Source organism: Symphodus melops (assembly GCF_947650265.1).
Source record: "Symphodus melops genome assembly, chromosome: 17".
NCBI classification, from domain to species: Eukaryota; Metazoa; Chordata; class Actinopteri; order Labriformes; family Labridae; genus Symphodus; species Symphodus melops.
In genome coordinates, this window is record NC_136707.1 from 20,972,754 (window position 1) to 20,999,374 (window position 26,621).

At 43.0% G+C, this 26,621-nt stretch overlaps 2 protein-coding genes across 2 annotated transcripts in view; one reads left to right on the plus strand and one right to left on the minus strand.

Moving 5' to 3' along the window:
* Positions 1-26,621, minus strand: part of grid2ipa (glutamate receptor, ionotropic, delta 2 (Grid2) interacting protein, a) — a 198,286-nt gene that overhangs the window by 88,447 nt on the left and 83,218 nt on the right. The window lies entirely within an intron of this gene.
* Positions 17,011-25,250, plus strand: cbx4 (chromobox homolog 4 (Pc class homolog, Drosophila)). Its single transcript, XM_079366926.1, has 5 exons — positions 17,011-17,740; positions 17,840-17,883; positions 18,536-18,601; positions 20,602-20,668; positions 22,071-25,250. Exons 1-5 carry the CDS (start codon positions 17,672-17,674, stop codon positions 23,466-23,468), a joined length of 1,644 nt encoding a protein of 547 aa, XP_079223052.1. The 5' UTR covers positions 17,011-17,671; the 3' UTR covers positions 23,469-25,250.

A 26,621-nucleotide genomic window follows, 5' to 3' on the forward strand; every position in this document is an offset into this window, starting at 1 on the left:
CACACACACACACACACACACAAGGGGGCAATAAATTAATGGAATGGGCTGTTCCCTTTTATTACAGCTGAAGAAAGGTTTATTGTTTCTTGTTGTTGGGGGTTCAATTGATTTACTGATACATTCCAAAATGTCTAAATGCCATTGATCAGCTTTTGAGCGATCAATCTGCAGAAATTCACATTTTTTCCACAGATACTATGTGGCAAGATGAACATGTTTGATTGTGTGTGTGTGTGTGTGTGTGTGTGTGTGTGTGTGTAGTGGTGCAGTAATTTTCTCCTCTGTGAGCCAAATTAAACACAGCTTCATTGCCTGTTTGTTTTACATTTACTGAGAAATTAACTTCTGAGGAGCAATTAATTAGAAGCCGGAAATCATGAGGATGAAAATCAATCAAAGTGAAATTTATTTGGAAAGCCCAAAATGCAGCTGCAGATATGTACAACTAATTATGGGAAAACACACACTTTTGTTAGGAAAAACTGTAATTTTTGGCCGCATTGAATAAATAAATGAAAGCAGTTTATGTATGTAGAGCAGACACATTATTGCCCGCACACAAACACAAACACACACACGCACACACACACACACACACACACACACACACACACACACACACACACACACACACACACACACACACACTCACACACAGCCTACCAGTTGGCAGTGGGTGTTAATTGTGTTGGGCCTCAGGGCAAAAATAACATTGCACCAAAGACAGACAGACCGAGTGTTCTCCGTCTTTCAGCAGCCCACGCCTTTTTAGACAAAACGACACATTCATGCTAAAGTAATAAAACACACTTTGTGTCTCCTTTATTAAGACAAACAGAACCACCCATGACATCACACTTGAATTATGAAAAAGATATTTATACACTGTTCTTTCTCCTATTAAAGCCAATATCCCCCGGTGAATCCAAGTAGACAGTGTTTGCACGACTGTAAGACTGTTAATTGCTAATTAGGCTGGTGTAGCATCAGACCCCTGTGTGAGGTGATAGCACTGTGTCGGTGAACACAGAATAATTACAATGAGAGGTGTTGTAGGCGCGTGTCGGCATCTGCTCCCTGCGTGGCTGGAGAGGCTCAAAAACATGAAGTGCTATAAACACAGATTTAGAAGCCGGGATACAATTCACGAGTCATTTGCAGCACAGATTACACAGAATATTTCACCGTTTACGACATGAACTTCATTTTTCTCTCCTTCACATAGAAGTATTCTTTTATATGAAAGGCGTAATATAAACTTTACTTTACTGATTTAATGTCTCTATTATTAAATGGAGCTTTTAGTAAGAAATCACAAAACTAAGAATTAAATCAGAAAACCAGATGTACCACACGAACAACTAGTTGTTCTAAAATAGAAACAAGGCAGCTCATTTACTGCAGAGGCGTTTAATTAAAAAGATATCCATATAAAATAATGTTATATTCATGTAATTACTGAAAATTAATTGCTGTGGTTTGTGCTGAAACATGCAGGATGTTGTCTGAGTGTGTAAATGTTTACGCATGACACACAGAAACAGTGTGCATTTAACAGAGATAATAATCGAGAGATTAACTAATTTAATGTTTGGGGAAAAACCCAGCCAGATTTAAATAAACACACTAACCCTCCTTGTGTCAGCAGAGGATCAGGATGCATCTTAAGTTTAAAGGAAAAAGGGGAATGAGAGGAAAAACCCCAAAGCACGTCTGTTTGGTGTCAACATATTTCATGTTTATGGAGCACAACGTGCTGCATACTGTCCTGCACATGTTGTTTCTCATTGCAAAGACAGCTTAACCTATGTAATTTAAAAGTGTGTGTGTTAGTGTGTGTGTGTGTGTGTGTGTGTGTGTGTGTGTGTGTTGGTGCATGAGAGAGAAGCAGCCAGAATGTGACAGGACTCTTGTCGAGCTTGAAACCCAACAAACAAAAAGCCATAAAAGAGGATCTTTAGACTACAAAAGATCACCAATAATAATTGCAGTACGCCGCTGTTTTGTATTTCTCGTGCCACACAAACATAATCACACATATCCCCCGACATTCTTCTTTTCTCGCCGCCCATGTGGAGCATGCGTCTGAGGTCTGGGACTGCAGCGTGTCTGTGGGTAGAACTATTCAGAAAACACATGTTGGTCTAATGGATTTAATATGGCTGTAAATTACAGTCAACAGAGTGCTGGAGCATCAGTACCAGTCGCATAGAAATGAGCGCTACATGAGGGCCTTTAAACGCTGTATTCAAGCTTTATCAGCAGTGTGTGTGTGTGCATGTGTGTGTGTGTGTGTGTTTCAGTAGCCTAAGGGTGTGTATTTTAAAGCCAGCCATGTTTGTTCTTTTCTATTTTATTTTTCTGACTTCCTTCCTGTCAAACAAGTAGATGCATCATCTCAGTATGTGAGTATATGAGTTTGAAGAGATCCATTTGGGCTTTTGTGGAAAATGGTGGCGTGCATTTTGATAAACTGTAGCACACTTTTTACCACAGCTGTGAAAATAGAATAATCCTTATTTATTAGTTATGGTAATAAATGCTAAATTACTGAAATGTGTCCATATGTCTGAATTGATAAACTGCATTACTTATATTGAAGGAAGCTTTGGAGGCTTCCTGAGTTGCAGTAAGCAACAATAGTGTTCACATTAGGAACGCTCTCATTTAAACTGGAGCCTTTAGCTTCGAGGATTTTAAACCAGAATAAAAGCTCATTCGACGACTGTATGCTGTATGTTTCTCTGCTTAACGCTTGTGATTTGTTGATTGATGAAATATTTGTTGACAGTCTGTCTTTTGTTCTATGTTATTCACACCTTAGCTGGAGAGGGACATGCATCAATTTATAAAAGAGTTGTGTTTAAAGTGACCTGCAAGGAAAAGGCCAAGCTGTGAACGATACCAGATGCACGTCAAAGTTCAAAATGTGCTCAAACTTCTGCAAATATTTGCCTTTTATGCTGCTGTAAAGAGATCCTGTATCTCAACGGTAAATAAAGTTCAAATTAAACAGTGCTGGTCCTTTTTCAGCAATATAATGCAAGAGTGAATTTATGCACCTCTGCCATGTTTGCACGCAGGTGTGTTTGTGTGCACAAATGAGTGTGTGTGCATTTATGCTGTTGAGCTCGCGAGTGGCGGAAGCATGCAGGCAGATTTGAACCTCTGCCTCATTAGGCCTGCCTCTGTTGCCATGGTTGTCTATTAGAGCAGCGGAGATTAAAGACTGATTTGCATGTGAAAGAGGAGAGTGGTTAAAGAGAGAACGAGAGGGAGAGAGAGATGCTGCACTTCACTGCTCTCCTCTCACATTCAGGGTCAGATTGGGCAAAGGCAAATGTTTGCAGAAGTTTGACCACATTTTGAACTTTTACGTGCATCTGCAAATGTTTACAGCTTGGCCTTTGTCTTTCAGGTCACTTTAAAATGCAACTCGTATACAATTAAATATATGTCACTCTCCGAGCTGAGGTGTGAACAACAACATTTTGGAGTTCGTTCTTGTGGCTTGTGGTTTGAGACACGACTTGGCAACATGTGTTGCATCTTGCTTTCTTCCTGTCTCTCTCTGGTGTCACATAACGGCCAAATACTCTTTAAAGACGCATTTGAAGTCATTTTGTAATGACCGAAGTCACAAAAATTATTTCCAGTTTGAGCTGTCGATCCTTATATAACTACATATCGTGTGTGTGCGTGCGTGTGTGTGTGCTGCCCATGACACAGTAAGACAGGTGGACGTTTTGCATACTGCATGTAGGCCAACATCTGGCATCCTGTCACACCTGATCCTCTGAGAGACATGTGAAGAGAAGTCAAATTAAATCAATTATACAATCAGTGAAGGAAACAAATAACTCTATAAGGTCAAAATGAGAGATAATTATTACCCTTACAGCGTCAGAGATCTACAAAGTAGACTTAATGACTTTGAGTGTGTAACAACTGAGACGGTTCATGGGAGACATGAGTCACCTCCTTCTCTGTCTCTAATGTTTGTCACAAAGCGAAGCAGGAAAGGCAAAGTAGAACACTCTGTCTCACTCTGACTCACTCCACCACGGCCGCTTTGACCAACAACAAGCCACAAGATCAACCGACTGACTCACACCACTTAAGACACACACCAGACTTAAAGTACCAGAATTTAAGAGTAGAATTAAGAAATGTTCGCATATAACTACAATTATATAAACAATTTTAATCAGACAAATGTATAGAAAATGGAGGAAGTAGAGACTTGAGGTAGGTTATTATAACAAACATCAGGTCATGAAGTTTATCTCTAACAAATGCAAAACAGTCAAAACTTCAGATCCTGCAGAAATCTGTTTTTTACTTTATCAAATAAAATATAAAACATCCTTTTTCGGATCATAGGATAAAACAACTGCACATACAAATGTTCATGTATGTATTCATTTGGTAACTTTTGTGGATGTATTATCTGATTACCATCTTAGTGGACTTTTTCTTTGAAGTCGGTGTAGATGTAGACACAGATCATAGAAACAGATCTATATTTGGATTCGGAGCCAAGCGCACGTTATGAGCTTAAAAGACATGTGGTTTGTTGAAACTACAGAAGTGTATATGACAGAAAGTATCATGGTAATGTCTTCTAGTCTATTAAAAAGTGTACACAAATAGAAGGGAATAAATAGGCTGAACCTGCAGACAGATAATAAGGGAATAAACTCAGCCATGCTACATTTTGTTTGACCTCGGCTGAATTAATCCTAAAATACTCCACAGCCTGCCTCATGATTTCCTCATTGAACAATGCAGATGAAACACTCCAATTTATATCCACTTAACAATATGTATTTGAATGCAATTTCTTGATCCTGAAGTCAAAGATGAAAAGGGGATTTTTCAGCCTATCACTGAAATGAGAAACTGTGTCACCATGATTGCATTTATGATTGTTGTTCCCATTCCAAGTAGAAAGATAAAGAAGGTTTTACTTTGTATTTTTAATCAAATAACAATGTCAGAAAAAATGTGGATGATTTATGTTCTTGTAGTGCCAGGTTTTTGTGTAACAAAATGATTACATTTTAAATATAGGAATTGTCGGGGTGCTGGTAGCCACGACACACCTCATGATTCTGGCCTGTGGCTCCTTTCCTGCATGTCAATCCCCACTCTCTCTGATTTCTGACTCTATTCACTGTCACATCTCTAAAAAGGGAAAAAAAGGGCCTATAGGAACTGACTTGGTTCACATAAAACCTTCACACAAAAAGACAACAAAGAAAGTCTGCTGGTTTTATGACTCGATCCCTGGCAGCATGTATCGCCCTCACACTATCAGTCCACACAGTGTACGAACATCACAATGGCCTCTCCCTGCAGAGTCTGCTAGCCATATTTTAGCTTCTTAATAAGCCAACTGTGTGTGTGTGTGTGTGTGTGTGTGTGTGTGTGTGTGTGTGTGTGTGTGTGTGTGTGTGTGTGTGTGTGTGTGTGTGTGTGTGTGTGTGTGTGTGTGTGTGTGTGTGTGCTACAGGCAGCAACAGACAGCAAGGAGAGAATCTTCTCTATGAATATTAATGTGCAGTACAGGGGGGAGGTTGAGGGGTAGGGCAGGAGGGGAACCAAAGCCTCCTCCAAATCCTCCACAGATAAACTGAGAGGGGAAGAGAGATGATTACATGCATGGTTTTTCACAGGGCTCCCCCCAAATCTCATTTTGTGTAGTGCATTTTAATGGGATCCTCGCACACACCTCAGCCGGCTCAGTCTCTCGGTGCTAAAGACGAGGCCGATAAATTCCCAGCCCCCGTGAATTTTTTATGCGAGATTTTTGCCACATTTATTTATTTTTTATACGGAAGCACAAACTGGGCCTTGTCGACCTTTTTGTCTTTGTAATGTGCGGCATGCATCACTGTCATTTGAATACGGAGCGCAGACAATGGAGAGCAGCGAGAGATGGATGAGTCGAGGCCATGAAGATGGAATCAAAGTCATTCTCGGTCGCAGATGATGGAAGAGGTCACGGCGTAGAGCAGGCCCAGAGGGAAGAAGATTCGGACGTATATGTGACATGAAGACATGACAATAAAAATGAGTTCATTTGAAGAAGAAATCTGACTTTGATGTCATTGTTCAGTACCTGGGTGGAAAGATGAACTGCGTTTATGATCTCCCTGGGATAGGAAGTTTATATATCTCGAGATCATGACAAATCGACTGAAATGACTTCTAAGGGAAACCCTGGGTTGGTATACCGAGACAATGATGTAAACATGTTGAAATTTCACAAATTACTAAATAGTAAACTCAGACTTGATAACAGAGTGATATCAGAGGAAAACGGCTACGGTGGGACTTTTGGTAAATTAACCTTTACTCTTCGTGAACTCACATGGCATGACTTCCCCGTTTTAGAAATGTGATCCTCAGACATTGATCTCTGTCTCCCCTCCGTGCGTCTTCTTGTGTTTATTGCTGATAGCCATCGGGGCGACCCCAGCACACACGAGGGACTGTTTAATTAAGCAGTCTTTCTCCACGTGTCCGTCAATAATCACACTGATGCAATCAGTCATGTGGCTGTTTCAATCAATACATCCCAGAGAAGTGCAGTCAGACTCGGGATCAGCATCAGTTTTATGGTGTCGTTACAACGTTCATTTTACTGTCTGCAGTTTACCTCCAGTTTACTATCAATCTGCTGGTTAAATGGGCCGTTCATAGGCTCTCTTATGTGGGATTGAAAGAAATGAGTCAGTGTGGGGAAAGGGTCGATTTGTATTTATTAATCAATGAAAGAAGTATTTGATGTTAGTAAAAATGGCAGAAAACATTCTGTGTCAGGATGATACCTGAGGAAAGATGAGTCAAATCCTGCGGGAAGCCGATTGTAAATAGAAGTCGTCTGATTTTTTTTCTCTCAGACAGGATCCAAAGAAAGATCACATGAATCACTTAATGCATGTTTATTTAGGTGCAAAGGACTAACGTTTCGTTGCACTGCGACTTCCTCAGAGTTAAAGTCCTGGGAATCCCAGTAGAGAGATTTTAACCTCTACTATCAAACAGGAAAGTCTCACATACTGTATGATACTTGATGAAGTAAATCTTACAGCTGCTCTATAATGAACACAACCAGTCGTCCCTGTTTTCATCACTCAAGTTTCTAACTACATATTTGACTGATCAGTCTATTCATACCACAGCTGTTACTGCTAATAGCACACATACTCATACCTGTATGATCTCAGCAGTTGTCTGTTCAACAGGAGCCTGATTCTGCTCGAGGTTTCTGCCTCTTTTTTAAAAACATTGCTTGGTGCTCAGGATGGACTGATGTTGGGTCTTGGTAGAGAATGTAACAAAGATTCATTTTGCTTCCTTTTTGTAAAGTGTCTTGAGATAACCTTTGTTATGAACTGGCGCTTAACAAATAAAGGTTGATTGCCGGATGAATAATGAGGTCACAGAGGCATGTGGTTGTTTTTCTTGAAGAGCGACTGAGGATTTAAATCTTTTTTTTTTGCCCTTGTTGTGTTGTTTTTAATGTGAATTTGATTATTTTATTGCTGCTTACAATCCCAGGTATAAGAGATCTGTAATATGAAGGGGACTTCTGGGTAAAATAAATGTCAAATCAAATAAACCACAAAGCTCCAGCAGCAGTCCACAGCTCTTCCTTTTTGTCTTCTACTTTTCTAATCTTGTATCTCGAGCAAAAAAAGCCATATCTTCATTTTGCAGCTTCTCTGCAGAAAAAGAAGCCACATCACAGGAGCTCAGGGAAACGTCTACAGAGCTGGTCTTCAACTGTGATGTTGATGCCTGGTTAGAGAGGGGGAAAGATCAATCCCGCTCTTCACATTTAAGCAAAGTATTGTCTTCTTTGTAGCCGAAGAGAAAATGAGCAGTTTGAGTGTGTTGCAATAAAAACAGTTGTGTTGTTTTCTTTCACCTCGAAGCATGTGCTAGTTTCTCATGACGTGTGTGCAGAGCGGGTATGAACAACACAATCTGGCAGATCTGCAGAAATATGAGAGAGACAAGATGACAGGTGGTTTGATAAGTGTGTGTGTTTGTTTGTAAGTCTGTGTGATAAACGTTTCTCTCAGTGTTTGTGTGTGTGCAGGACCGGCTCCTTGAATATCTAATCAAGAGGTGCAACGATGCAAGCGTAGTTTGAATTCTTTGTCGTTGACCTCAGTCACTAAGTTGAATTAGTGCTTCTTCTCTTACGAGAACCTTCTTCACATAAGTGCCTGTGTGTTGTTGACCTTTGCAATATTTGAAAAAAAAACCTCTACATTTAATCTGCTTCAACATATGTCCTGTATTATTTTGCACACCACGATCTGTATCTTTATCACAACTGGCTCAGAGCACTCCGACAGACTGAACGTGTACGTGTGCTATCGGTCATGTTCTTCAGTGCAGGATGGAAAGGTGTGACTTTTCCCAGACTAAAAAAGGCAGCTCCAAGTGTGAGATTGTCATCATACACCCCTGCTCCTCTCTCCAACTCAGGCAGTGCAGCATCTGCAGCGTGTTTGTGTGTGTGTGAGGGGAAAGCCCATGAATCCATGATCTCTGCCATAATTCACTTGTGTGTGGCTTCGTGTGTGTGTGTGCATGTGATGCATATGTGCAGTGTTGCAAAGGTGTGAAAAGTGACACAATGCAGTCTATAAAATAACACCTCTGCTCTTCAGAGGCCACAGTGGTGTTTGTATGCCTGTGTGTTAATGTGTGTGTGTGTGTGTGTGTGTGTGTGTGTGTGTGTGTGTGTGTGTGTGTGTGTGTGTGTGTGTGTGTGTGTGTGTGTGTGTGTGTGTGTGTGTGTGTGTGTGTGTGTGTGTGTGTGTGTGTGTATGTGTGGGGAGGTTGTCTGTGCATTTGGTTTGCACATGTGTGGATTTTTTGGTTTGCACATGTGTGGACTTTTTTTTTCACATTAGAGGAGTCTGAGTGATGTTTTTATGCTTGTTCCCCATGTGCACAAACACTTTGTTTACAGTCACACAAATCAATGAAAACATGAAAAAGAAGGTTTTATCTGAGAAAACGGCGTGAAACTGACAGCTTGTTAGTTATCTGCTCTCTTCAGGCTGCACAAACACAATAGAGGCTCTTTGAAAATCGCCTCGACCCAAGGAGATTGGCGAGAGCTTCACCCTGACGAAGCCCCTTCGGCCTGGAACACACAGAGGACAACTTTCTCTTTGTGCGAGCAGGAGCGTGAGGAGAGCTGAACAGTCACAAAGTGTTACTTCAGCTGTCACTGTATCTGGATGTGAAGTGTTACTCCCTTATATCCCACCCACAGTATCCACATCTTTATGTGCCCAAAGGCTATCAGCGGTGGCGGGAATGATTAAGCTGGATTTGCAGTCGACCCCGAAACGCTCCTCCTCCTGCAGGTTTCCAGCACTTCAGAGAGCGGTGAGTCATTGAGGGATCACCAGCTGTGTCAGAGATAAAGACCTTAGGAGGCTCTGACTGACAGAATGGAAAGTGAAAACACAGAGGACCTCAGGGCGTCTTGTCTTGTGACATCTGTCTCTTTTCTCTCCCTCTGTGGTTTTTGTCTTTGCTGGTGGATGGAAGAGATTCACTTCCTTGTTTCTCTCTCCTCCTGTCATTCTTTCATCCCTTTCTCCACTCTGGAAAGAAAACAGCATTCCTCAGTGTAACCATTCCTGTCTCCTCTGCCCAGTAGGAAACTGCTGTCCAATCCATAAGTCATGATAACAACCGTCTTCCTCCCTTTCCTCCCACACACTGACACACAAACACACACACACACACAGTAACACACACAGGCGGTGGAAAACTGACTCCTCGCTCCGAGCATGATGTCAGACGTCTGCTAGCTGACAGGTCTTGCCATGGGAAAAACATGCATAAGTGTGTTTAAGTGTGTGCACACACCACAGGGACCCTAGGCACACCGTCCTCATGCTCCACATGTGTGTAAGCATACACTAAACACACATCCACAGCTGTAATAGACCCCCCCCCCCCCCACACACACACACACACAGCAGATGAAGATTTTGCAATGATGCAGTGGTTTTATTTCTTTGATTTCTGGATGTGTGTGTAGTCGACATAAATTACAAGAATCATTAAATCTTTATTTATATAATTCTCTTTAAAAAAAAAATTGTTGTTGTTGCAAGAATTCAACTTCAATTTAGCCTCCCATCCTTCAGGCCGCTCTATGAAATGCCCACTCTCCCCCTGCATGGCTGGTGTTATTGATTTGCCATTATGTAGTATGGGGGAGAAAATCCATGGCTCTCCCTTTAAATAACCATCACACGAGGACAAGAAAGATATATCACGGAGAAACCATATCGAATTGGAACACATGGGAAGCATAGTGTAAGCAGGGCAATCTTCTCTGTGCGTCTTACGTGTGACAGAGACGAAGCTGCTGAATTATCTTAAGCTTCGCTGAATCAGGATTTTCTGGAGACCCTGGTCGAGTGTGATTTTGTTGTCGAGGGGAATTCTTCCTCACAAAGAGGCTCCAACTATAATGTGCAGGAATACATTTCACTTACAGGTTTGGTTATGTCTGTTCTCCTGTTCAAAAGAGCAAAATGTTTCATGTTTTTTTTTTCATGACACTGAAAAATTGTTTAAAATCAGTTCAAAAATTGTCATGTCAAGGTTTTTGTCCAAATTCCTTATATGCACTGTTTAAAGTATCCTGTGATCCCAAGCACTAAAAAGAAGAAAGAATTCACACTGATTACTCTGCAGGTGAAAACTTCTGCTTCTTTTGGGATCATGATTATGTTCAGAATTTTCTTTGAGACGTCATCATCCAGTTTATTTCTCAGAGTCAATATGATAAACCTTACTGTAAATATGACACACATAAAGAGACGTTCATTGACCATGTTTCTGAGCAGCAGTTACATTTTTAACCCAAACGATAGCATGCTCATGTTGACAAATAAAAGAAAGAGGCAGATGTTTCCTGTTCTACATGAAATAAGGAGAAACAGAGGTGACCTCCTCGCCCCGAACATCTCCTCATCCTGAACCGTCATCCAAGCTCCTGTTTCTGATATTTGTCACGATACAGCCAGATGTCGTCAGTCAGTGTTTGTTTAGTGTCTGCTTCACTGTAACGTCACATGAGCTGGTATACGTTCTCTCTCTGGAACTTCAAATTACTGTAATTAAAGCAGGTGGTGCTCTGTTATTTATAGATCTCAGAGCATGTTTAAGATGATAGAAAATGATCTCTTCATGCAACCAATTAGTTTTCATTACTTAGGACGTTAAAAGTCCTTTGGGCTGAGCTGAGCCTGACGGGACATTTGCTTTCAGAACCTTTAAATCTTCAACTGCAACAAAGACCTCTGGTTCTTTTCTTTGACCTGGTATGCAGACACAAGGGACTGGGTGTTCTTGAGTACATGCACAGCTGGATTGTAAGCGTTTACATTGTTTTGTAGTGTGTCTGTCATTAGTGTAAGCACGTCTTCTAATGCATGATTGACAGCTTGAGAAGAGGACATTACAGAACATGCAGCAGACAAAGGGCCAGTCTGTGCTGTTGTATTCAGGAAGAGGCCCGCTGTGCTCTGATGTGGCGGGCTGCAGTACCTGTGACACACAACAAGTTCCTGTGTTGAGTGTGTGAAGTCTGCTGAACGTGGCAGAGCGATGAGAGACACACACTTCCAGCTCTGCCGCTCAGAGTCCTGACAGGCTCGCCGGAGGCCATCGCACTGAGAGGTGATTATAAAGTCATGTGGGTATTATGGCTTATCGCCTGGAAAGTTTTCTATCATGTCGGATGAAAATATGCATGCACAGATAGATGGAAAACAGCCCGAGTTAGTGAGTCAGTAAATATGACAGAAGGAAATAACAAAGAAGGAATAAAAACATGAGCTAGAAAACAATAGAATATTGAGCTGCAGAGTCTTTCTTTATGTTGTGATTTAAAACTGCAGAAGAAGGCAGTTTCTCTGTGATTGTCGCTTTTTCTTTTTTTTTCAGAAAAAATGGCTCCCTTTCTGCTCCATTATCTCTGTAAATTCAATACAAATCTTAAATCCCTGTTGTGCTCTTTTCTCAAGTCAAGAAGGCTCGCTTTATCTCTCAGCTCCTCCTCGGGAGCTCCTTCTCTTTGCTCTCCATGCAGCCAATCAAAACCTAAAGTGAATTATGATAAAGGGGGAAAAAAGGGAAGAAAAAGCAGTAGCAGGATGAACGGCTGCCTGACTGAATTTCCATATAGATAGACGAGCACATTAAACTTGTCTATCTGCAAGCTCACTGTCCATTCTTCCTCTTATTACATTTTGATGGAAAGATGGCCGCTCCATCTACATCATCCACTTGCACCAGCCCCTCCCAACTCACCCACTTTCTGTCATGTTCCTATCTGCCCTGGACACTTGATTGTTTCTGAACTGGTGTTGACCCCATAAAGTGGAACCGTGCGCCTGGTGTTCCTGCCGCAGTTTGTTGTGTTCATTTGTAATCTCAAGGCTCTTATTGCTCAATTTTCTTCCCCCTATAAAGGCAAGTTTTCACTGTGGTGAGGGGCTGATGAAGAAGACAAAAAAAAGAAGGGTTCAAAAAAAAAAAAAAGGAAAAGAAAGACAGCTCCTCATCATGGTGCTTCCAGGCTTACATGTAAATTAAAATGCAATTAAAAACAGGCAAATAAGCTGTTCCCAGGAGATGGGGCGAGGAAGGAGGGAGGGGTGAAGGAGGAAAGAGCTCTCAGGATAAGGGGCCTGCGTCACTCATCATTAGCATGGCATTAGAGTGAAGGGGAGCTAAATCTGAACACTGGGTCACAGGCACATTTAGCTGCGTCTGCTATGATGAAAATAACCGCACAGAGAGATTCATTTCTGCCACAGATCAGAGAAAAATCCACACAATTACTCAGTGCATTATTCAGCCATTGTTCTCTGAAGCGTACCATTGTGTGCTTACTATTGTGCGTCATGTACAAGCTCACTATTGTGATTTTCTGCGCAGAGCAAGAGCAGCATCCATCATTGATGTGCAGTGGATGAATAATTTGAACATACAGTAGCACAGTGCTGCATTCAGGAACACAAGGGGGTGCAGATTTCTTTTAGCACTCAAACATGCGTGCTATCCCCACTCTCCTGTCGTGCTGCAGCTCAATACTGTATCGACAAGTCTTGAGTTCAGCTGCTGGGATTCCACTGCACCACCTCCTTCCTCCTCCCCTGGCCTCGACCCCTACAGCCCCCCCCCCTCCTTCCCCCTCTGCTAGAAGCCTGGTGCTCTGCGTAAGCCCTCCATGCACCCCCCCCCCCGTCCTTCCACCTCCTGCTCGGGCTCCTGGGTATGTTGGGGATCAATGGGGGAAGCGTATGGTGGTGGAAGAGGTGGTGGTGTGTGTGTGTGTGTGTGTGGGGGGGGGGGGGGGGGGGGGGGGGGGGGGTGGAACCCCACACGACGGCAGCCTTGCAGGCAAGCAGGCAGTAGGGGAAGAGCGCGAGGGGAGGGTGGATGGGAGGGGGGAGCCCACCCTGGCAGAGGAGCACCCCTCTCTGTGGACCTGTCGCCTCAATGCAACAATGGCCGTGACAATGACACTGGAGGAGGAATTTCCGTTACCCCCCCGCCCCCCCCCCCCTCCAACTCCACAACCCCACACACACACACACACACCCCATCTTCATAGTACATTAAAATTTTCATGAATGGGTTCCTAATAGCTTTCATTTGTTACAATTATCATAATTAAACATATGTCAGGGGCAGACAAAGGAAAAGGGAGATTTCTGTGTTAGCACCTGAAGCAGAAAGGGTGCAAGCACTGGAGAGGGATAGCTTTTGTTACAGAATAATTAGCCTGAATAGACTTGTATATTGTAGTCTTGCTGCATATTTACAGCAGCTAATTAAAAAGCTTCTATTTCAGTGAGCCTCTGTCTTGTGTTTTCAGCAGCAGACTGAACCCTGGCTCTCCTGTCTTTGAGAGCAGGTTTCATCTGTGTGTCCTTGCTACATCAGCCTGTTTGACAGTGGAGCTTAATGACCGCCTGCTGAGCGCCGTGAGAATGGCTGTAGGGCCCTCTTAACATTTTTGCAAACCCCTCCTCCCCCTAAACACACTCTCTCTCTCTCTCTGTCCTGTCTTTCTGTCCCTTAAACCAACCAACTATTTCCCTCCTCATCATCACTGCTCATGCTTGTCTCTTCCCTCGTTTCTTTTTGTCTCTCTCATCCATCTTTCTACATTCTTCTTTTCCTCGCGCCGGTGCATGCACCAATTTCTCAGCTTCCCACTCCTCCCTTTCCCCTCATCTCTCTCTATTCCCTCAGTTGGCACTCCTGGCACTGTGGGTGGCGGGTGCCAAGGGAAGGGAGGGCCTCCTGGCTTCCCAATGAGCCACCATTTTGTGGCTCACTTCTCCAGTGAGCCAGCTGTGTACATGCAAAGAGTGTGTGTCTGTTTCTGTGTCCGTGTGTGAATGACAGACAGAAAAGATGGGGATTGAAGAAAGAAATAGTTGTCGCAAAAAGGGGTCATAAGGCTATGCTTCCTGCTGAGGCGGGACAAGAGATCAGAGCTTAACCTGACCCTGGTCCTCTAAACTTACAGCCACATAAAACTGGCTCCACAAACATTCTTTCATGCACTCACAATCAACTCATTTCTGCTCCTTGACTCTGCAGAAATCACACTCAAGTCCTTCAGTCAGCCTCGCTTCAGTCTCAAAAGTACTCTAAAAGCTGTCAAAGTTATTATTTTTACTGCCTTACAAATATCCCAAAAAACATTTGTTTTATTTTTTCTTTTTCAAATGTGTGGGATCAGAACAGCCAGATAAATTCCCACCTTCCTGCAGGAGATAAAAAGCAGATTGTCTGACCCTGACTTTATCCTCCTGCTTTAGATAAACGTGTTTGACCTTGAGAGGGGCTGCAAGGACAACATAAATGTTGGAGGGTTTCTAAATGGAGCTTTAAAAACAAGTCTACAGATTGAATCCAGGTGTTTGACAGAAGAAGAGTTTATACCATTTTAATGTTCGGATGCAAGTAACCAAGGAGCGTTTTATATTCAAACAACTGAGTAAAAGGGGAGGAAATGCGCGAGAAGCGTCTTTGCGCTGTTCAAGGGAGGATTTTTAAAAGTTGTTCTCAATCAAATGACTGAATGACACAGTTTTGCACTTCCTTTTTATTGTCTTTTTATTTATTTGCCGTGTTTGCTTTGAGTTGCTGTTAATCGAATCACTCAGTTCAAATGAAATCGGTTGAATCAGTGACTTTATAAAAAAGGCAAAGGTCGCAGGTGAACGAGTGCATCAGGGACACGAACTCACCTGCATTCCTGCGAGGACGCACACACCTGGGACAGGCAACACACCGCAAATATGCACATCATATGATCAAGATTTTTAAACGATTAACAAGGTGCTTCGGATCATTTTGATCTCACACATATCAGAGAAATGGAAAATGTTTTATGGCGAAATAATGGTTTCTAATTCCCCCAAAATATTTACGCATTATGTACAACATGAGAGCTGCTAATTAAGACAACATTTAGACTGATTACGTTTATTGATTTTTTTTTTGGCAGGTATGAACAAATATATCGAGCTGTGATCAGATCCCGCAGTCAGACTGACTCAGATTATTTTCCAAATCATTATCTCTGCCTTGACGCAGACTCCTGGCGTCATCCACAGCGTACAAACACTCAGTGACACATAATTTGTATTTTGGGTACCTGGTGAGTAAACAGAACTGACTGTGAGTACCTCGCAACTCCTAAAAGGTTGCCTTCAGATCTCTGCGCTTTTTCAATCCACATTTCGATTCGATAATTCTACATTCAAAGGTCAAATAAATATTGAGGAGAGGACATCACCTTGGTGCCATTCTTATCAAAATATCACTTATTTGTCACAAACTTAATTTCTCTCCCTCCCTCTATTTCTCTCGTCTCCCCTCGGTCTCCCTCTCTCTCTCCTTTCATGCTGTTGCTAGGGAAGCAGGGCGTATGCGCTCCCTGGCCGCGGCTGAAGGGCACAGGAAAAAAACAGGAATAGGGTGGAAAATAGATGCTTTAATCGAGCGTGTTTGCCATAGAGAGAGTCTTAACCCCTTCTTGCACCGATATCAAGACAAAAACTCGGGAATGAATCGGTGTAAAATGCCTCATTTCGTCGCATTTTGTCCATTACCTTATATGGCAGGGCAGAGATATATCGTGCCTGTATTTAATAGGCTGGCTGCTGCCGCTCTGCTGAGAGGCTTCATTTTAACCCTTGTGCTGCTGAATTACTTTTCGAGCAAGAAATACATCTGTTTGAGATTCTGTATTTCTCACTTGACGACATAAATGCGACATGCTCGAACGAACACTGAGCGTTTAATAACAGTCGCGTAAAAGTTGTAACTTACGCACATAAACAGCCAGTTCGTGCGCGTGCCCGCTTTTTGTCTCATGGTTCCAATTAAGTCCCCATAAATCCTCTGACTTAATGTGGATGACATTTACAGCACAGAGTACACACTCGTTTGGGATGTGGTTTATGCTTATGGATTTAAATTGTCAGGACGGACACGCTACAACCAACATAACAAGCAATAACAGACTGCGTTACTTTAGGGGAGGCAAGGCTGAACACAGTTTCCCATTACAGAGTTGCCACAGGTAGAAAGAAAGCTGCACAGCAAACCTCCGCTGCTGTGAGCTGAATTGATGGCAGTTGAGCCCAGAGGACATGACACCGGTTAGATGATCAGAGAGGGTGTGTGACCTATATTTGCACAGCGCTGTTATAGAATATCGAAGTGGAAGTCTGTACATGAAGCCCACAGAGCAGCTCTGCGTTAAGGGGATCGGAAATAAAAGGGGAACTTGTTCCTCATGAGTGCGTCAGCCTCAGTTCACCAAGATCAACACGACGAGGTGACACAGTGCTGTCACGTTCAAACTATAGAAGGCTTTATTTCTCGAATTACATCGTCTAATTAATTAAAACTGTTCTCTTTTGATGCGAGAGCAGGTTTACAGAATATGTGTACCGTAGCTCCCTCAGGTGCAGCTTTACATCTTCAAGTGTGTGATAAAGAAACACCAGATTGTTCTATTTCACTTCGTATTTAAAGCAGCATTGCCATCTATTTTATGCATCTAATTTAAATGATATGAACTTAAACAAGCCACGCATTGTTTTCTCATAAATCAACTGATTTAGGAGTTTGCATGCCGGAAAGAAGAAAATAACTGAAAACTGGATTGAATGCACAAGAGCTCTGACAACAAAGTATTGGCTTAATTTAAATTTCCAGACATCCCTCCTGCAGTGCAGTCCAGTGCGCACGGGATCAACTCCAACCTCTGTGCAAGGTCTCCACCTCCCCCTCCCCTCCTGACGTCATGAACCGAGCTAAAGCTAGTGCACGAAAAGAGCTGCTCGCGCCGCACTACTGTGAATATCTCTATATGCTCCGAGCCAGGACCGGGGGAGTGTGCAAAAGAGAGAGAGGGTGAGAGCGAGAGCGAGTGAGGAGGAGAGGTGGAGGAATACTGTTGGATTTGGATACAACTGGAAAACTACCAAGCGCGCACAGCACGCACCGAACGGAAGGCATCGACGGGTGCGTAGCCAACATTTCCTTGACTCCCGTTCGGAATCAGGCGAGAATGGAGCTCCCTGCCGCCGGAGAGCACGTCTTTGCGGTGGAGGGCATCGAAAAGAAGCGCATCCGCAAGGTAACGGAGCGGGAAGGGAAAGCGTCCAAAAATCGCTCCGGCCGTTGAAATGTTGCGTGTGACATGCGCCTTACCAATTCTTTTTCTCCCCCATCACAGGGCAAGATTGAGTACCTGGTCAAGTGGCGAGGCTGGTCCCCAAAGTAAGTCAGAATTCTGTGTCATGGTTAAACCGTGCAATGGACATCAACATTTTTCAACCTCAATCGATATTACTTGGAAATGTTATTCATGAAGGGCGTGCAAGAACAGTGTGTTTATGGAAGAGTGAGACAGTGTGTATGTGTGTGTGTGAGTGAGAGAGATAGTGAGAGTGTGTGTCTGTGTCTGTGTGTAGGTGTGTGTAAACTGGGAGAGCGCGGTCGGTATGTGTTTCAGAGTATCCGTGGATGCCTTCACTAATTTATGCGAGGGAAGGGGGAAGGCACAGCCATGTAATCCCGTTTTAATTATTTCTGCTCTGCCAGCGAATTTACGAGACAGTGCTGCTAAAATGGCCGACTGTATGTTGGTGCTGGAGGACCGTTTGCAGAGCAAACACTGACTGTTTATATTTGACAATTATGTTGCATGTCCTCCTCGGGAAAGTGGCATTCATTTGTTATTCACGTTGCTTCAAGTTCAGCTTGAAAAGGAAAAATGTGCATAGGCACGTATTTTGAGATGACAGTGGAGGTACGCATTACCTGTGCACTGTGTGCGCGCGAGTGTGTTTAAGTATGAGGGATAGGGGCCTGTGAGTTAAACGTGCACGTGCTATCTCCCTGACAGACTGCTGTTTGCTCCACTTTTCAGATACAACACATGGGAACCCGAGGAAAACATCCTTGACCCGCGTCTCCTCGTCGCGTTTCAACACAGGTGAGGGAGATGTGGACTTCGGACGAGGCCCGCGCGCATGCAGCCTCCAGTTCAGCCATGACCATATAAGGGCATGGGAGGAGGGGCGCTCCAGTAACTCTACCACTGATCCCCCTCCTCCCCCCCCAAAGGACTGTGTGGCGTGTGGAACGGGCTGGGGATGTGGTAGTGAGAGACCCTTAATCACGATAAAGGAGAGCGGCTGTAAATGTAGAAAGATGCACAGAAGCATGTTGTGAGCTGCAAGCATGATTTTGCTTATGTCATGGTTTGACCCACTTTCTCGAAGGGAGCTGAAGTAGCTGCCTTTGGATAGCAGCTGCATGATGGAGCAGTAGATTTAGAAAAGAAATGTGCTACATTTGGATTGACCTAAACATACAGTATTAGTTTAACTGTAAAAAATCGGATTTGCATCTGTTAAGGTGTAACAGGACAGGTGCTGATTAGAGTGTTTGCATTTCAGGGATTGTTTTGGTTGGTGCGGAGGCTGAACTCTTGCCTGAAGGGATTCTCTTCAAAACCCTAACAGGCTGAGCTGTGTTTTACTTTTCCAGTCAGATTTGATAATGCAGTTCCACCAAAGAGAAAACAAAAACACGATAGATGAAACCCTGTGTACATCTAGAGCCTTAATTTGACTATTTATCCTTAATGGAAATGGAAATATCCACCATGGAGGAATAAATCATCCACTGTAGGTCGAAAGAAAGGCCAAAAAGATGCCTGCATAATAATCAGTAACATGTAGATGTCAGTCTTAGAGGTTGAGATGTTAATGAATACAAATGCTGCTGTCATTTCAGCTCTGTGGCGTGTGCACTTGCAGCACCCAAGAGGCCTTTGAGATGCACGTTCTCAGTGGGCCATCAGGCCGCTCATAAGACTCGGTAAAGACACGACGGCTGGGGAAAGGAATTTGCTTTTCTGAAAAGGCATATTGACACGCCAAGCTCTCCACCGTTTCCAGTGTACTGCTCTCATATTCCCCCTCAGCCTGCCCGCCTAACTATGTGTGTATATGTGTGTGTTTGTGTGTGCCTGGCTCTCCGCTGACGGTCATGGAGTGTTGCCTCTGCGCTGTGTGTGGATTCCTCTCTGCTCCCAGAGGATGGGGGAGGGGATCCGACAAGGGAGGCTGTAATTGCCAAATCTGCTGTGAATAGGGGTCACCCCGTTGGACGCTGTTTGAAATCGCACACATTATAGCATTAAAATGTCGACTGTTTATTGTGGCAATTTTCTGGCAGCTCTTATAGTTTGAACATCTGAAGCAAAGGGGCCCACAATAGGCTGGGTTTAACGCATGCCCGGGAAAGCCTGCGTGCAGGCGGCCTTCACCCACCGCTTGTTATTTACGAGCCAATGATGAGTCAAGGTTTATATCAGGGAGCAATATTTCACTGACAGCCCTTCCTCTGCTCTATTCAGGACGCTATGTTTGCTTCCTCCTCCTTCAATAAAAACAGAGATGTTCCATTTAAGTCCAAAATATATCGCTCTACATTTTTTAGATTGCAGCGGATATCTCTGACAAGACTTGATGGTAGTACACGGCAGCATGTTTCCCTGAAGTACCCCACATTGTTGTTATTATCCCCCCATCATCTCTACCTCATGACCCTAATTAGAGATTGAATGAATGAAGGAAGAGGAAGGACATGCTGAAGGAGGGAGGAAGTTTGAAAGACAAGGAGAGCCTCTCCCTGCTGTAGCCTTAATTGAATTTCTCCGGGATAATGAGAGTATGAAATGGGCCAATTACCATGGAGAGCTATGCAAATAAGGACCATAATGCTTTGCAGCGGGTCACATGTGGGCATCCATTAGGCCTCCAAATCAAAATTCCACTTTTGACCTTGAATAAGTAGAAGGTTAAGGATTATTGTGAATTTCAAACCTGTTATGTCTTACTCGATATGGACAAGAGAAATGCTTGTCAGAGTAACATAAAGAAGGTAAATATGGTGTCATAATGTAATAATGGTTTGCCTTCACAGAGAGAGGCAGGAGCAGCTGATGGGATATCGTAAACGGGGTCCAAAGCCGAAACATCTTTTGCTGCAGGTAATTATCATCTTTGCTTTCAACCGCTCCTCGCAGATATAATGCAGATCCTTCTTTTCTGAGCTGATGTGTGGGTGTCACTCTGTGAGGCAGCAGAGTGTGAAGGGTCCGGTCAGGTGTCTCTGAGCTTGTGGTGGAAATAGATTTCTTAAAGAGAGGTGTAGAGAAGCACAGACAGGATGGGCTTCTACAGCTGGATTTCTGTCCACTTTCATCATGGAGTCGGGTGTGTTGCTTTAGGTTACGCAAGTGTTGCTTGAGTGAACTCATTTGATCTGCATGTTGATTATTTCTGAATGCTAAATAGCTTCATAAGCAAAATACGGTTCTTTCTACTTTATGATAGAGGAGGGGTCTTTTCGCATTAAAGTGAGAAGGATTTCTTTCATTTCACTGGTTGCATATGTTTCCAGAGACAGAAATAGAAGGGTTGAAAGTAGCACTCTGTCATGCTCTGACTATTTCAGCTAAGGCCTTTACCGGACTGATTCCAAGCCAAATGTGATTATATATTTTGAGAGACTGTGAGCTGATTGCTATGCAGTGTCACTCCTTAAGAGGCATACCACTCTGCCGGAGTCACACGTGGCCAGAAATCAGGGATAAAGCGTGACATGTCTGGTGGCACTTCTCTGACCTGAGGTCACAGCCGAAGCGTCTTGAGCGTTCCGCTGCAGTGCCCTCCTGACGGCCCGCGGGGTCAGCCTGTACGGGGGAGGGGGGGGGGACACCATGGTGGGAGGCAGGTCACAAACTGAGCACTGATTGGTTGTGTTGGTTTAGCTGATCTCTGATAGGCTTTAGATTATGTAAATTGTGCATTCGACGTGCAGGTTTGTGTTTTTTAGCCGTAGCACTTTGTGTGCCACTTTAACCACATTGTTCTTGTCATGCTTAGTCCGGGGGGAACAGTTGTTTGACTTGTGTGGCTCAGGAGGAGTTTTGTTACGTCTGAAGCCGTTTTCACAGATTCACTCTTCTGCTTGGAACATTTTGAGTAAGTTGTTCACACGTTCACCTCACAGGCACAGCAGAAGACGATCCTTGTTGGACTCTCACATGCAGCTTAACGTGTGTACAATTAAAATAATAACAATAATACAATTTGACTGGCAGAGAGACCACATCATTTGAAGTGGTTGCATCTTAGGAAATGTTGGGTCGAGTCTTTTTGTAACTTGATATTTGCTCCAGACAACAGATAAGGATACTTCCAGTTCTGTTTTTATTTCTGACCACCCTTCTATTTCTGTCTCTTATGTAGAAGTACAGGAACCTAAAAGCTGAAGAAAGGTTTTGAGACTGATTACAGAGTTCTCGAGTCATTTTTGTTGCCTTACATTTTCAAATTGACAGTCACGTCCTACAGATGAAGTTTAACCTTGTTTTCCTGTCTTTGTAGGTACCTTCGTTTGCCAGAAGGTCCAGCATCCCTGCAGGGTTTGAGGAATCATCTCAGGATTCAGAGGGTAGCCTCAAGTCAGATCCCGTCCAGGTCCAGCGCCCCCAGCCTCAACAGTACCAGCTGAACAGCAAGAAGCACCATCAGTACCAGCCGAGCAGCCAGGAGGTGCCTGCGGACCAGCTCCAGAACGGCAAGAAGAAGTTCATCTATCAGCTCAACAGCAAGAAGCACCACCACTACGAGCCCGACCTGAACATGTACGACGCTCAGGCTTCTAGGCTCAAAGAGGTGGTCAAAGTTCAGGAACCTGCAAGTAAACCTGCAAATCCTGGTTGGAACCTACCACTGGCCCTGCAGCAGAAGTGGGTTCGGGACAAAGACACTGGCTGCTTGAGCAAAGTCAAAGAGCTGGAGGTGAGGAAACCAGCAGTCAAAGACGCAGAGAGTGAACACGCCCTTAAACCCAATCCTAAAGACGCCACTCTGCCGAATGCTGTTGGCAGCAAAATGAAGATAATCAAGAACAAAAACAAGAATGGACGTATTGTTATTGTCATGAGCAAATATATGGACAGCAACAAGGTTCACGGAGCAAAGGGTAAACATGGGGAATCATCAAGGGTCGACAAACCCCAAAACACCAAACCGTCGGAAAACAATCCAGCACACACAACCAAAATGGTGGAGTACCCGGAGAACATTATCCCCAAAGAGATCTGTAACGGCAGCTCCCCACCTGCTGCAGAACATCCCATAAAATGTTCCCCGAAAGATAGGCATTTCTCTAAACCTTCGCCGAGCACAGCAGAGGAATACAACACAGAGGTGGCTCGCGGTCAGGCTGATTTACCCGAAGATTTACCCCTTCAGCTGACCGCAAGCCCACCTTTAACATCCTGGGTCGTTGACACCAACATCCCGACCCCAACACACAACGGTCAGATCAGGATCCCTTCTTTTCCCAACGATCGTAAGAGAAAGATATCGGATACCACGGACGATAGGAGTGTTTGTAAAACCTACGTGACTTCCAGAAGCTTCAGCGTTCCCAGCACTGTGGTCATGCCGCCTCAGGACTCCCCTATGGACCTCCACTGTAGTGGCCCACGTCAAAGTGGCACATGTACATATGAGGCTTTAGACTCTGGCAGCCAAGAGGAGCCAATGGATCTCAGCTGCCCAAAGACTAAGAAGCAGGCGGAGCTGGAGAGACAGCCCGAGCCTGAACCTGTTGTAGAAAACACACCTCCTGTGGTAGAAGAAACACACGAACCCACAGAGAAATCTGAAGACACACCCGTTAAAAAACCCTCCCCTTTTATGGGAAATATCATAATCACTGACATCACGACAAACAGTCTCACCGTCACCTTCAAGGAATATGTTTCTTTTTGAGGAACGTCTTGGTAAAATTGGACTACCAGCGACCAATTGGATGATCGTGTTAATATGTACATATGTTAAAAAAAAAATCAGAATTTTGTATATGTGGAAATTTATAATTTATCATCAAATTCAATATGTTTCCTAAAATGTTTTATACTGTAACTTCCTCTGTGACGTAGCCAAGAAAGTGCCCTCGAGGATTTGAGCGAATGCATTCAGGTGGATGTATTCCACTTTTTAAAAAAGTAATCTGTCGTTTTATACCTGTACCAAACTAATAATACCCTGAGATGTATGAAGGTTTATACATACTTTGTATAAATAATCACTTATTTTGGTCCTGATAGAACTTAGAGAGGAAGATGTTGTGAATATGGTGATCAAAGATCAAATTGAAAGCACTTAAAGAACATTTTTATTATTTGATTTGTGTCATCACTTGTAGAAAGGATTTTAAAGAGTTTCATGGTGAACCATGAAAGGCAGTGGGACGTCTTTTTGGGAGGGAAGTTGATTAGACCAATAGGGGAGAACCTGAAGACAGACTGACAGATTGCGTCTTTGCTAGCAAGCTAACTAATGAATCTAGAGCGCTGTGCTGCTAACATTTTAAGATTGATTGGTGGGAGGATGTCTGGATAGTTGTTGATTTAAGCTCACAGAAGCATGTGTCATGTTCTGATTTTACAGGTGAAACAACAGGATTAGATTCTGCAATGAGCATACAAATGAATTGACTATTTTCATTGAAGGATTTTTGTTTTCCTTTCATCTCAACTTTAAGGCTTATTGCAACGGTTATGAAGACGGATCCTCAGACTGACTTGTTGTATTTTGTTGCATGTTTAATTCTGGGTTTATGTAACACAATATTACCCAACCACATCACATGTACATTTAAAAAGCAGGTGTGTCCGAGGACGTACTCGACACACTGACAGCTACGTGACAGTTGAATTATGTCCGAGGGTTTTTGTTTGCCACTGAGATGCATCAGAGTCATCAGAACATGCAGTAGTAGCCTGCTCTGTGGTTAGACTGCACATTTCCCCTTCAGCAAATATCTGTTGTAAAATGTGACACGGTCCTCTCAAGAGATCCTGTTTAGAAATAGTGTCATTTATCAAACGTCCTGTTAGCGCTACATATTGATTCTAACCGTAATGAAGGTTTTTGATTTATAACCATAGAATCTTTAGAAACACATGCTTGTCTTGTAATATCATGCAGATATGCATCGCTCATCTCATCTTGTTTTTGAATATGTTAAAAAAAACAAGTTAATACTACTTGCTGTAGAAAAAGCTACCAGGGTCATTAATTATGCAGATTAAGTGTGAGGCTGGTTTTGTGCACTGTTCCATGCTGCCCGATGACTTCAAGTTTTGATTATGCTGCTGAAACTTTAAATGTCAAAGCTGTTGGATGTAACGTAACATTTGAGTCTAAATTGCCTTCAATGCACAATTAATGCAAAACCAGAACGAATGCTGAGATGCTCTGAGAATTTAAAAAAAAAAATGAAGAGTGTGTATTTATTGACTTAAATCCTTGCTCGAAATCTTATCATTATGATAACTGTCAGAAGCTGCAAGTGATTCCATTGAACAGTTTTCTCTTTTTTTGTACGTTTGCTTCTTTGGTCTCGAACGTTTGCTTTGTTTGTTTCTTGCACTTGGTTCAGAGTCAAAACGATTGTCAAAAGTTTGTTCTATCATGACTTGATGGACTTCTTGCTGTTGGTACAGCTTATCAGATGATATGTTTCACAATAAAGAAACTTACCCCTGACATGTTGCATTTGATATTTGGTGGGCGTGTTTGCTGATTTATTAACACTTCCTCTCCAAAGCTGTCACCATTTGTGGAGCGTTGTAGTTAAATATTTACGTCTCATTGTTGTTGCGAAGCCTTTGTGCTCAGTCAGAGAAGGAACAGAACAATAAACGCATGAAACATGGTTGTGAAACATGAATAGAAAAACAGATCGAGTTGCATAATCTCAAACGCTCCTGTACAAAGGGCTCTCTGTATTGCATAACTCAACCGGCCACTTGTATTATTAAATCTTTACACATGCATTATTTTTCTGCTGCAGCTCTGACCCTCAGCAGGAATGTAAACACACAACATGACTGGAGGAGGGCAGGGGACGTATTATGTAATTCTTAGATTTTATCAAGAAACAAGAGGTCATGGAGGATAAATATTCAGCCATGAGGAGAGTGTGTGTGTGTGTGTGTGTGTGTGTGTGTGTGTGTTCAGCAAAAGCAAAAATAGACATTTGTATAAAGCACTAGGCTGTGTAATAATGACTCAACAATTCTCCCTACATTATCATACATGAAAAATCAGAGCTAGAGAGACACAAATACACAATTGTGCAGAGCTCAGCTTTGGGAATGATTACTGTAGCTGACCTTTAATGAAAAAATGTTGTTTGGGCCTCCTTGGGAATGTAGGAGGCTCATAAATGTTCTCTGAAAATAAAGACAGGCGTGGTTTTGTAGGAATCTGAGGCCGACAGAGAGACGAACCGATGCAAGTTTTAAATGACAGAAGGACCTAGGAATGTGTTTGTGCGTGTGCGTGCATATATGCGTGTGTGTCTGTATGTGTGTGAGGTATCTTTTTAAGAATGATACCCCGCAGAGAAACCTCTACAAGGACATACAATAATTGAAAGAGAGAGAAATCCTGCCTGGATCGTGTTCAAGCGTTGATGCACGGGCTGCTTTATCACTCAGTCTTTTAAATAATCAATTCTCATTATACTTTGATCAGATGAATTACTTCTCATGTGTGTCTATAGGCTGTTTAAAGAACAAACCCTCTCTCAGATCTTAGTGAAGAGAAAATGTAAAGGTGACCTCTGCGGTCTTATAAGCATGTAAAACCAACACCATAAGTGAAGTCCTACCTGAGGCCAACAGATCTTAAATCTGGAGTTTAGTACCACATGAATTAAATAGTGATATTTGGCCCTTATTCGATCTATTTCGATCGTTCAGAAACACACATTTCTCTCCTCTTCTTCTCTGGGATTTCGTCTTGGAAGTGGGCGATGAAGTAAAAACTTAAAATCAAATATCTCAAATTGAACACTTCCTTCAAACAATGATATATAGAATGACGACTAAAGAAAATATTTCTATTGATGTT

Coding starts and splice junctions, on each gene's coding strand:
- cbx4 (XM_079366926.1), top strand. CDS start 17,672: ATGGAGCTCCCTGCCGCCGGAGAGCACGTCTTTGCGGTGGAGGGCATC. Junction 17,741..17,839: donor AAAAGAAGCGCATCCGCAAG/GTAACGGAGCGG, acceptor CCCCCATCACAG/GGCAAGATTGAGTACCTGGT. Junction 18,602..20,601: donor CTCGTCGCGTTTCAACACAG/GTGAGGGAGATG, acceptor TTGCCTTCACAG/AGAGAGGCAGGAGCAGCTGA.